General features: G+C 44.8%; 1 protein-coding gene across 1 annotated transcript; it reads left to right on the forward strand.

Annotated features, from left to right (window-relative positions):
• Positions 1 to 1,566: 1,566 nt before the first annotated feature.
• On the forward strand, positions 1,567 to 2,901 carry LOC100703681 (rano class II histocompatibility antigen, A beta chain). Its single transcript, XM_025904225.1, has 4 exons — positions 1,567 to 1,791; positions 1,921 to 1,988; positions 2,070 to 2,183; positions 2,535 to 2,901. The coding sequence occupies exons 1-4, from the start codon at positions 1,634 to 1,636 to the stop codon at positions 2,558 to 2,560; spliced, it is 366 nt and encodes a 121-aa protein (XP_025760010.1). The 5' UTR covers positions 1,567 to 1,633; the 3' UTR covers positions 2,561 to 2,901.
• Positions 2,902 to 13,175: the final 10,274 nt, after the last annotated feature.

Raw genomic sequence — 13,175 nt, forward strand, 5'->3', positions numbered from 1 at the left:
ATGCAGCCTGACTCAATCCTACATGTTCAGCACACACAGAGACACAGAGGTACTGTTTAAAGTTTAGTGTTAACCTGAGTCACTGATCATTTACAGTATTACAGAGTCTGGCAGTCTTTGCATGATGTCCACGTCACTGTAAGTTTCTAGCTGACTCTCAGGTGTGACAGGTGTGCCAGCAGGAAAGAGTAATAATAACCTGCATCCTGAGGTTTGTCATGCAGGAATAAAGGAGCCAGGCTTTGTTCACACAGCTAGGATTGTATTTTACACTGACCCTGGGTCAGTATAAGTATCATACAGTTTAAACGAAGCACTGAAACTTGCACATATTTATTACAGATGCATTGAAGCTAATCGAGATATTTACTGTCAATCTGTGGCTGCGATTAATCACTTTACTGGAAACTTTATTAACTAGTAACTTCATCAGTCATGACAGAAGCTAATATTTCTGTCCCAACATCGTTTAAACAGTAACAGCTTTACTACAACATAAGCTAACGTTTACACCGTAACTTTAAGCTAGCACCATAAAGACGGTAAAACACGTAATAATATCTACAAATGCATCTTAAAGCTGTTATATTAGCACTCGGTGTATTACTAACATAACCACATTAACATTATTGACACTCGCTGACTTTTAATAGTCCTTCTATAAATGCTGTCCGTTTAAATGGTCTTACCTGTAACACTGCTGTATCCACCGGATTCCAGCCAGAGTGGATTCTGGAGTCTTCCACGCTCCTGTTAGTGATCCTCCATCTGGATGGATGATAACAACCTTCTGAACAATCTAGCAGGTGGAGATGGCCCACATCTATGGGACTGATTTGTGCTAATAACGCCCATTGTATGGACTGATAACAGCCGAAGCGGGTGAATAAAGTCACCCAGTCGCTAGCTGTGCCATTACCCAGCATACACCTCTCCCTCCATAAATGCAAAAGTAATAGCCTATAATTAATTTATCTGCTGTATCTGCTGTTTCTCAGGTAGTTGCTTACATTATATAATATATTGTGTTCAGTATACGTCACTACAATGTGATTTCGGAAATATATAAATATACGAACAACAGGCTCTTGCGCGGAAATCTCTTTTCGTCGATAAACAACGATTAGGGAGCTCTATAGTATTCAATAGGAGGACCCTGCACGTCAATTCTCGACGCGAGGGGGGTACCCTGCGCGTCGATAAGTGAAGCAGAGGGAGCCTGACCATGCGTCACACATTTGACGAGTTGGGAGTGAGAACGTGTTGGATCTGCAGGAGGAACAGTTCACTGATGGTTCAAACTGGTTTCACTCTGAGTCAGCACTTTGCTCGATATTAATAAAAACTGATCCAGGTTCAAGTCTGGTAGATTTCCAGCACATACAGCTCTGCATGTGTTACCTTATAATAATGATGTTTACAGCTGCTGATGTTTCTCCTCACAGCTGATTCATCATCTGATGTCAGACTGGTCATATGTGACTCTGCTGTTGACAGTATCTTTATTAATGCACATGTATACAATCATCCCTGATGATATGACGTTAACAATAACAGAAACTCATAACATCCTCTAGTTAAGCCGTATGTCAGACTTCACTCCACAACACCTGCTTACAGTCACCATCCTGCCATGTTGGTCTGCAGCATCTATGACTTCTTCCCCAGTAAGATCAAAGTGAGCTGGCTGAGAGATGGACAGGAAGTCAGCTCTGATGTCACTTCCACTGAGGAGATGGCAGATGGTGATTGGTACTACCAGACCCACACACACCTGGAGTACACACCCAGGTGAGTCCACATCAGGTCCAGGAGCATCATTTCTAATAATGAAACCAGAACAAATGTTAATATGAGGTCTGCACTAAAGTTTAAACATTTAAAGTCCAGATCTGAGAGTCACTGATGTTTGTGTTGAAGGTCTGGAGAGAAGATCTCCTGTAAGGTGGAGCACGCCAGCCTGGAGAAACCTCTAATCACTGACTGGGGTAAATACCTGTCTGTATCTACACACCTGTACACACCTGTCTGTGTATAGACTTGTGTGACTCTCACCTGTGTGTCCTCAGACTCGTCCATGCCTGAGTCAGAGAGGAACAAGCTCGCCATCGGAGCCTCAGGACTGATCCTGGGTCTGATCTTATCTCTGGCTGGATTCATCTACTACAGGAGGAAGGCCCGAGGTCAGAGCAGGACTCTCACTCACAGACCAGTTCATAACACACAGAAATCAGTTCAGACCAGTCCAAAAGTAAAACCAGATTACATTAGCCTAAAACTGGTTTGGATCTGGTTTACGTCAGTATTTTTAATATATTGAAGTTTTAACATTTCGCCCAGTTTTAGACCATTGCTGTTTATTTTCAGACCCCTGTTAGATAGATTAATGTTTCAAACACAGGTTTTTACTGTTTTTGGAGGACTCTCAGACCTGGTTCAGGCCCTGAAACATGAAACTTTACTGAATCATTGACATTGATCTCTTTGTTTTCAGAGTGTGTTGCTGACTGTGTCCTCGTCTCTTCTTCTTTCAGGTCGTATCCTGGTTCCCACTAACTGAGCCTGGATCCTGGTCCTGGTTCTGTCTGATGTTATAAAAGCAGCTGCTTCCTGTGTTCAGCAGACTGATGATGATGATGATCTCTGTCTGGACTCTGAACCTGATCCAGGATCTCATTGTTGTTGGTGCTTGTTGTGGTTTTACTGGGAAGGTTTTGGACCATGTTTAATGTGGACTCTTGTGTTTGATGCTTTATGTGCACCTCTGCTGTTTAATCCATGTGATGTAATCCCTGTAATCCATGTGTCTGAATGATTTGGGTGTTTCTGCTCATCTGATTAACACAGATCACAGATTTTTACTGGAGGTCATTGTTCTAAAATAAATGATTCAAACTTTGAGCTGTGTGTTTGTTTACCTGCATCCTGTTAATGTCAACCTGAAGATTGTATTATTGTCACAGACACCAGTCTGTAGACCAGTTTTAACCAGTTTAAGTAAATAAATAAATACATTATCCATCCATCCATTTGCTTCTGCTTATCCTTTTCAGGGTCACAGTGAGGCGCTGGAGCCTATCCCAGCTGTCATAGGGCGAGAGGCAGGGACACAGGGACAGACAACCATTCGCACTCACATTCACTCGCACATTCACACCTAGTGGCAATTTGGATTATCCAATTAACCTATCCCCACAAGCTGCATGTCTTTGGACGGAGTAGCCGGAGGGAACCCACGCAAACACGGGGAGAACATGCAAACTCCACACAGAAAGACCCTGATGGGGGAATTGAACTCAGGACCTTCTTGCTGTGCAGCAACAGTGCTAACCACCGTGCCACCGATAAAAATAAATAAATAAAATAAAATTTTAATTTTATAGCACCTTTCTAGATGGGAGCCCATGTGTCTTAACCTCAGTGCATGACCTTACTCTGAGTCATCTGTTACCAGGCAGAACTCCACTGCAGCCGGTTGCCGAACACACAGGCCTCTATTCAGTTTCTAAGTTATGTGTGATGTATTGTAAGCATGTATGCAATTCTTTCATAACTCAAGGTCACTTTACTCAATAGATCAGTCGGACCTCGCGCCGCTGAAGCTTCCGACCATCAATTAATTGACCGAGCTTCAACTCTTTAATTAGCACAACAATGCAATGTGTATAACATGAATACAGTTGCACCTGCAATGAAAGATTATCATGTGATTAAGCTACCACCTGAAATACAGACTTTAATGTAACCTCAACAGCTTCAAAAAATGTGTCGATGAAATGATAACTAATGCAACATGAATAGTAACAGCAAAATAATTTTCTAATCTCTACAAATCACCAAGTGCTGCACATAAGATAACAAGTCATAAAAAAAGACTGAGTATGATTTTTACCTAATAAGTAAATTTGTGACGCACACACAATTAGATTTATACTGAATATAAAAATAACTCATAATCAGTTGATAACAAATTGGTCAAAGTTAAACATGTAAACATATATTTAAAATTAATATTCTGTACCTTTAAAGAAGCCAACAAAGTCCTTTCATTATTCATTTTAACATTGCTGCTGTTTTAATGTTCAGATAATGATGTGAGGGCAAAATAATGAAGTCCAGATTTCTGGGTGGATATGATGTCAATGAAACCAGGCGTGAACATTTTATCAAGAGGCCGGGGTTTATCCAGTAACACTGAATTACAGGATTAAAGCAGAGATAAATCACAGGATATCAGTTTGTGTACAACAATGAATGTCACGTGACATATTCACACAGTGAATATGTCACGTGACATTCATTGTTGTACACAAAGTGAATATGTCACTGAACGTTGTTTGAACGATTGTTCAAACAACTGAAAACAACAAAAGGATTAACACTGAAGTGTTTAAAACTGTTAGGATGCCTGGGTCGTTGACCCGGAGTTTTGAGTTTATTATATTATTTATCATTTCTAGTCTTTACTTTCCTTTGTTAGAGTTCAGTCTTATGGTTTAGGGAGGGATGACCTTATTAGATTAACTGATGAAACAAGGGCTCATAGGGACAGCGCTAGTCGTGCCCTTAACCGTTCATACATTTGTGTTCCACGTGAACGCCAGGTCCAAGTCTTTACGGGGGAATGGGGAAAGGAAGGGAGGTCTGTTGAAGAATTTATTGAAGAGGTTGAAAGAGTGACAAGGTCCAGAGAACAGAGCACCGAGGAACAGTGTGATTTTATACTTTCATTGTTGCGTGGGCCAGCACTTGAGGAAGTGAGGTTATGTATGAGGGGTCAATCAGTTGGGCCAAGTGATTTATTCGCCTATCTAAGAAATGCGTTTGGTGCGAGGCGTAGTGTCACACAGCTCCTGCAGTCTTTTTACAACTGTAAGCAGGCAGATGGAGAAGATGTCCGTGATTATTCCCATGCACTTTCTCAGATACTGAGCTCTGTAGTAAAAGAATGCCACTCTGAGGCGTGAACTAAGGAAAATGTTCAGGGAGAGACCACACTCTAGTTTGCTAGAGGTGAGGGATGAAGCTCTCCTTTGGGAAATGGAGGATTACCAATCTCATTCCACGAAAGGGTTGAGAAGCCATATGGTTCAATCAGAAGCCTTAGAGGCCCAATGCTCGGTAACTAAAACAGCTCCAAACAACGATCCCCCTTCAGTGTTAGAAGAAGTGCAACGGGCTGTTGCCCATCAGGGAGAGCAGTTAGCAGAATTAGGAAAAGCACTGACTGCACTATCAACTGCTGTAAGGGAACTGTGTAGACGTGCCCCACAGACTCCCCCAGACCCCAAGCCAAGAGTTAAACCACAGCCTGCATTTACACCTGATGGTCAGCCATTTGTTTTAAGTGCAGGAGGGTTGGGCATATTGCCAGGAAATGTCGACAAATCAAACTCGGGTCTAGTGATGCTGCTCCTGTGTCTCCTATAGGGCAGGAAAACTGGAGCCCTCGGTTGTCATGAGCCAAACGAGGGGAGGCAACTGGCTCACAAACTAAAACACTGAACAAAGATGTAGTTTTAGAGAGGGCCGTTGGGGAATGTAGGACTGTAGAAATCAAACTACAGGGAGTGGCGGTATCATGTCTCCTCAACACTGGCAGTCAAGTGAGTACCATCTCAGAGGGGTTTTTCAACGAACACTGGTCAGCAGAAGACACAAATATCCTTCTACCTTTGAATGGCTGAAGATCACGGCAGCTAATGGACTGGAGATACCTTATGTAGGCTATGTGGAGCTGGAAGAAGAGGCGATGGGGCTGACAATCCCAGAAAGGGGGTTTCTTATAGAAAGAGATTCAGCACTGTCTTGCTCTGTGCCTTGTCTCCTTGGAATTAATGTAATTAAAAAGTGCCAAGAACTAGTCCATGGAGAGTTTAAAACCACAATGAAGGGTAGCCTTGACAGTAACTGGAGGCAGGCTTTTCAGTGAGTACAAACGGTTAGTGTAGCAAACAGACTTTCATGTGCCAGGCTCGCTGGGATAGATGCTGTCCATGACCCGGTCTCATCTGCGGCTACCATCATGGCCAAAGGGCTCAAAACTGTCAGTGAAACAGGTCCTTTAATGCTACTTGAACCTGGCAATGCCCCTTTACCTGGAGGTTTGGTAGTTGTGCCAACCTTGATAACATCAGAGAGGCATATTTTTCCTGTTCAGGTCATGAACTTGTCTGATGAAGACATCTGGTTGCAACCCAGGACTAGACTTGGACTTTTGAGTGAGGTCGACACTGTAGACAATGACCAGTTGTGTAAAGTTCAGTTTCAGAGAATTTCAGCACATACAGATGAAGTGAGCGTAAGCACAGAGCCTGAATCACCCACAGATGACCCAGATGACCTGTAGTGATGACCCACTGGTCATCACTACAGACCAGCAGGCACAACTAGCTTTGCTGTTGGGAAAATAATCATTTGTATTTGCAACAGAAGATGAAGACCTAGGGTACACAGACAAAGTGCAACATGAAATACACCTCACAGATGACATACCTGTGACACAGCCCTACAGATTGATTCCCCCCACACAATACAATGAAGTGAGAGAACACATTGGCAAGTTGTTACGGAGGGGAGTAATCATCAGGGCGACCGTGGCTCAGGGGGTTGGGAAGGGCACCTGTGACCGGAAGGTCACCGGTTCAACCCCCGGCCTCTATGTCCTGGTCGTTGTGTCCTTGGGCAAGACGCTTTACCCTACCGCCTACTGGTGTTGGCCAGAGGGGCGATATGGCAGCCTCGCTTCTATCAGTCTGCCCCAGGGCAGAAGTTTGTGTGAATGAATAATGGCATTGTAAAGCGCTTTGGGTGCCTTGAAAAGCGCTATATAAATCCAATGCATTATTATTATAATCAAAGCGAGTTCTAGCCCATATGCTTCCCCAATAGTGCTAGTCAGAAAGGTTGATGGTAGTCTGAGGCTGTATGTCGACTACAGGAAGCTCAACTCAAAAACCAGGTGTGATGCTTTTCCCCTCCCAAGAATCGATGAGAGCTTTGATTCGCTGAGGGGTGCTAAGTTCTTCTCCACAATAGATTTAGCAAGTGGGTATCACCAGGTAGCCATGCACGAACGTGATAGGCCCAAAACAGCATTCACAACCCCTTTTGGCCTTTATGAGTACGTAAGGATGCCCTTCGGTGTGTGTAACGGGCCCGCAACTTTTCAGTGACTCATGCAGGCTACAATGAGTGACCTCATTTTCCAGATGCTACTTGTGTATCTTGATGACATTTTAGTTTTTTCTGAAACATTTGACGAACATCTCCAAAGACTTGAAACTGTACTCAGACGCTTGGCTGAAACTGGTCTTAAGGTGAAGCTCGAAAAATGTGCCTTTCTTCAGGACACAGTGAAGTTCCTGGGACACCAAGTGTCAGCTGAGGGGGTGGGGACGGACCCATCCAAAGTGTCTGCTGTTAAAGACTGGAAGGTCCCAACCACTGCCAAAGAGCTCCAGTCTTTTTTAGGGTTCTGTAGTTCTTACCGGAGGTTTATCAGAGGCTTCTCACAGACTGCAGGGCCACTACATGACCTGGTGAACAAATGCTTAAGTGCAAAGAGATCTGGATGGGCAGGCCGCCATTTTGATGCAATGTGGACTCCCATGTGTAGTTCAGCTTTTGAGGGGTTGAAGGAAAAACTTACCTCTGCCCCTATTCTTGGTTTTGCTGATTTCACACAGCCTTTCATACTGGAAACAAATGCCAGTCAAAATGGTTTAGGGGCGGTATTGTATCAGCAACAGGGTGACACAAAGCGAGTCATAGCCTATGCCAGTCGCCGGCTACGCCAGGCTGAGAGGAATGACCGTAACTACAGCAGCATGAAGCTAGAGTTACTAGCTATGAAGTGGGCTGTTGCTGAGAAATTTAGGGGATACTTACTCGGTTCGAAGTTTGTTGTGCTCACTGACAACAATCCCCTTTGCCATCTTAAAACAGCTAAGTTGGGCGCAGTAGAGCAGAGATGGGTCGCCCAGTGGTCAGTTTTTGATTTTGAAGTGAAGTATCGACCTGCGAGTTCTAATGCTGCTGCAGATGCCCTCTCAAGGCAGAAGTTTGCAGGGGAGCCGGAGGCTGATCCAGATTCAGAATTTGATGACTGTGTCCCTGTCTGCAGCCTGGTAAGGCGAGGGACTGCTCTGGAACCAGATCTTGTAGTTAAAGATCTTGAATGCTATGAGGTGAGACAGATACGTGCTTGGGAATCAGGCTCAGGAGTGGTGGCAGAGCAAGGAAATACTCCTACACTCCCAGGCTACACCAGAGAGGAATTATTAGCATTTCAGGGCAGTGATCCTACCATCACAGGGCTCAGAACTTTTTGGGATCATGGAACGAAACCTAGTTACAGAGAAAGGGCAGCCTTATCCAACCTGGTGAGACGACTTTTAAAACAGTGGAACCTTATTCAGGAAAGGGAAGGTTTGTTGTACAGGGTTGTTCCAGAGTCCCTCCGTGGGCCAGTATGGCAGTTGCTTTTACCTGTTTGCCTCAAAGGTCAGGTCCTAGAGAGTGTCCACAACAAGACGGGGCACCAAGGGATTGAGCGCACGGTGAACCTGCTAAGGGAGAGGTGTTTTTGGGTAGGTTACTATGAGGATGTGGAGAACTGGGTTAAGAACTGTGAAAGGTGTGTCTTGTCTAAGATGCCGCAGCCAAAGATTAATGCCCCCATGCAGGCATTTCTGGCATCCAGGCCATTGGAGGTAGTAGCTGTGGACTTTACTGTCCTTGAACCAGCATCAGATGGTCGGGAAAGTGTGCTGGTTGTGACTGATGTGTTCACAAAGTTCACACAGGCGTTTCCGACTAAAGATCAGAAAGCCGACACTACAGCTAAGGTTTTGCTCAGGGAATGGTTTATGAAGTATGGAGTGCCAGAAAGACTCCACTCAGATCAAGGATGAAATTTTGAGAGCGAGATTATACCAGAACTTTGCAAGTTGTATGGTGTTAAAAAAGTATTCCAAGTGAGCTGAGGTTGCTGTGGAATAAGATAACCTTTATTAGTCCCACACGTGGGAATGGAAGTGTTTATAAAAATGTATGTAACACTTCCACATTTTTTTAAAGGAGCCTTGTGTGATTTAGCTCTTTGGATTTTCTTCTGCACAGACAGAGGCCACTGTCGTATTTTGTATTTTATTTCATTTCCTTTATTCCTCGTATTGTATTGGCCCATCTTTGTTTAATCAGTTATTCTGTTACTTTGCCACGTTACCTCTCGTGTTGTCAATGTTCAGTACAAGTCCATATGGCCGCTGTTTGACAAAAGTAAAGGTCAAAGGACATTTTGTGTTTATTCAGTCGTCATTGACAATAAAACTGCACATTAAAAACCCCAGTAATTGTGTCCTGTGTGGCTAACCATTTCCCAGGCTACATACAGACTGGTTATTCGAAAGGTAGGTCAGATATTTTATTAGAGGTTCAGCAAACTCTTTTCAGGATGCATATGATAGGTCTGTCAGTAGTGTTTGTATGGGTGCCGGCTCACTATGGGGTAAGGGTGAATGAAGCAGCAGATAGGTTAGCAAAGGAAGCCACTAATCATGAGATAGTTGATCTGGCGGTGAATTTTGGTCAGGAGGAAGTAAAGAGTATTATTAAGCTAGAAATGAGGGGTAGATGGCAGAAACAGTGGGAAGAAGACAGGAGGGGAAGGTGGTTATATAAAATTCAAAGGGGGGTGGGAGTGAGGAGATCCACAAGAAGGAGTAGGCGAGAGGAGGTGGTGGTATCAAGACTGAGGTTTGGGCATACGGGTTTGAATTCCACACTGTTCTTGATAGGGAAACATGCCTCAGGGAAATGTGATTATTGTGGAGAGGATGAAACTTTGGAGCATGTTATTTTGCAGTGTCGGAATAATACAGTAGAGAGGAGACGATTGGTCCAAAATCTCAGTAGCATTGCTATGAAGCTTGATCTTGTAGGGTTATTACAGAAGGAGTCGGGGAATAAATGTTATCAGGCTTTTTTTCAGTTTTTGAGAGAAGAAGAAGAAGAAGTGTCCGTGTCGCGGACCGCGAACAAGTCCAGACGCTTTTCTTCCAAGCTCCTTAGACTACCCTCATCTACCCTCATCTTGCTGTGTGTTCTGTCTGCATGAGCATATTTTGTATTTTCAGTTTTGTTACCCTTTGGAGTTCAGCATTAAAGCTGTTTAAGTTCACGTTTGTCTCCTGAGTCTGCACTTTGGGTCCTTTTCCTGCCTGCACACAGCCGTCACACAACAGAAGATCGCGACCAGAACATGGACCCCGCAGACTCTTCAGCCTTTGAGTTTAACGCTTAGTTGGAGCGGATGATTAAGCTTCTTGACCGCATTGCCCAGGCCAAGGATTTGAGGACCATGGCGGACGGGCTAAGCGCAGTAGATGCTGTCATTCGGAGCAACCCTCGGCTAACTCAGTTTTCTATGGACACTGTGCTGGGTAGCTCCATAGCTGCCTGGAGGGAGCAGGTCAGGGCTGTCGAGCTTGCTCTCTCTAGCTCCACCTCCACTTCTTTACCGCTGCCCCAGGACAACACACACTCTCCACCTGCCTCAACACTACCATGAACTTCCTCTCCCTCCCCACGCCAGCCGGGACCTCATTCGCCTGCCTTTTTCCTGGTGGCTATGTGGTCGGAGGATGAGGAGGAGGTCTCCATTTCTCCACCGGTTCCTGTTCCCTCATCCTGAAGGAAACGGCGCCCTCGCCACCACCACTCCTCTCCTCAGTCATCTGTTCTGCCACCTGTTCCTACCGAAGGGTCCGAGGGGCCCTTCCGGCCTTCGTCTGTTGTTCCTGCTGGGGGTTCTGGAGAATCGCTGCAGCTGTCTTCCGTCCACGCTGAAGGGTTCGAGGAACTGCTTCAGCCGTCTGTTCCTGCTGGAGGGTCCGAGGAACCGCTTCAGTTGTTTTTCTGTCTCCGCCTTCTGCCTTCGTTGGAGGGTCCGAGGGGCCCGTCCAGTCTTCGTCACCTGCAACAACACCATCTGTCGCTCCCACACTGTCGCCTGCAGCGCCACCACCTGTTCCTCCATCTGCGGCTCCCACGCCGTGGACCTGCCTAGTCGCCACAGCTGCCCTCTGCGCAGCCGGCCTCCGGACCTCCTTCGCCTTGCTTTTCACACGGTCGGCCTCCTGAACTGCCCGGATTTGGACTTTTGTGCTGTCAACCTCCAGGCCGGTCCCCTGAACCTTTTTCAGAACTGTTTTACTGGCCGCTTGTACCTTTCTTGACCCTTTTTTGTTTGTTTGTTTGTTTTGAGTTGTTTTCTGGGCTCCTGTGTTTGCTGTTTTGGTTTCTGGCTCCTTGCGTTTCGTTTGTTTCGAAACGGGCCTGTTGGCTGAAAACTGACAGGCAGTCCAATGATTTTAGAGAACACTGATGCAGTGTGCTGCAGTCTGTTCCTGTTCTGAAGGCTGAGGGAGTGGAACCAGCAGGTGATAGAGAAGGTCACGATGCTTTCCAGGAAGGCATAGTAGAAAGTCATCATGATGGATGGAGGGCGGGACCTCTCTGATTGGCCCTGGTCCAGTTGAAAGTGCAGGTGCATAGAGAGAGGTGAGTAGCTTGAATGAAGCAATAAAGCTCAAAAACTATTTCAACAACCACCAAACAGCAAATGAGAGCAAATAAACCGATTAGAATCAGCTTTCTCTTTCTCGGCTTTCTCACCTGACGGCCCATACCTGGATGCGCCGTCGGGGCTGAAAGCCGACAGCTCACTGATTCTGATGCGTTCTAGATTCTGAGATGCAGGTTTTGTCTCTCTCCAACTAAAATTCACTGAACCAGCAGCAAAAGAAACTCCAAACTATGCTTCACATTTGATAAACATCATCATTAATTCACTCTGACACGCTGTTTTGCTTCCACCATGACAAAAATCACACTTCATGCACATTATTCATTAGCTTATTTCCCACCAGTCTACCGTTGTTTACGGCGCTGTCGGCCGCTGTCTTTGTTTTTTTACTTAAATGACCTCGTACAAGAATATACTAAAGAAATGTAAACTTTTTAAAAATTATGCAAAATTGAAGATTATTTTTAGGGTTATCTGCTATAAAAAATCAGGCCAGGACAAACTCCTTCATGTTCTGTTTTATCCTCAGTTACTTTGACACAAAGGCATCTGCAGCTCTGACATGGAGCCATCAATCTTTGAATGCTGAAAAAGCAGCAGTGTATCCAGAAAACACATTATATGCTGCAATAAATGCACTGCCCAAGTGTTAGATTTGTATTGTTGATTGTCATTTATGCTTAGAAATATCTACTCATATGTGCTTAGAGTTGTATAATCAATGACATGTTGGTAGAGGTTTGATCCTTAATAGTCTGCAAAGACGTTGTGTGCATTCCAGAGTGTTCTGGTTTTCACACCCACATCCTGGGAGCATGGGAGAGGTCGTACCTTCTCTTATTGTTTTATGGTGGGATAAACGTATCTATGTCTGTTTTACTCTAAGTGCCTTTTGTTTAGATGAACTGCTGGACTTCCAGACCAGCAGGTTTAGGGAAGTCATCTATGGGGTCACACTCTGACCCCACACACATACACACACACACACACACACACACACACACACACAAACACACAGGGTATTCTTTGTTCACATGTATACCTATGTAAGATGTTATATGTTAATGAACATATGCATATTCATGTAACCACAATAAAAGGAGTGCTATGGGGAACCTGGCTGAGAGTCTGACGGAGGTCAAGTGGGTGGAACGACGCTTGGCTCCAGGCAGGCCTCCTCATGCATGAGTAACACAAAGAACGTTGCCTACTTGTGTCTTGATTTTGCTGTGTAGCAAATTGTCCTGAACGTTCCAGCGAATAGGTTTAAGCTACAAACCTATCACCAAGTGTCCCCTCTGCCCACTGCCTTTCAGCAGCAGGCAGCAGCAAACAGGTCGTCAGAGGAGCCAAGATGATGATCAAGTTTAACATTTTCTACAATATTACCAAAGAGTGCCAAAGCACTTTAAGCACAAGCAGTTTTTCAGTAACTTATCTTTCTGGTAGAACTGAGCTCCAAATAAAGAACTTTGACAAGATTGTTAGTTAATCATTTACAAATCAATATTGTCTGTATGGACAGCAGTTTTCCCCAAAAAGTGTGCACCAGTACAGCTGTGGCAAAAAGTTAGTGTAGAGCCCT

Source organism: Oreochromis niloticus, unplaced genomic scaffold, assembly GCF_001858045.2.
Source record: "Oreochromis niloticus isolate F11D_XX unplaced genomic scaffold, O_niloticus_UMD_NMBU tig00000402_pilon, whole genome shotgun sequence".
Classification (NCBI taxonomy): Eukaryota; Metazoa; Chordata; class Actinopteri; order Cichliformes; family Cichlidae; genus Oreochromis; species Oreochromis niloticus.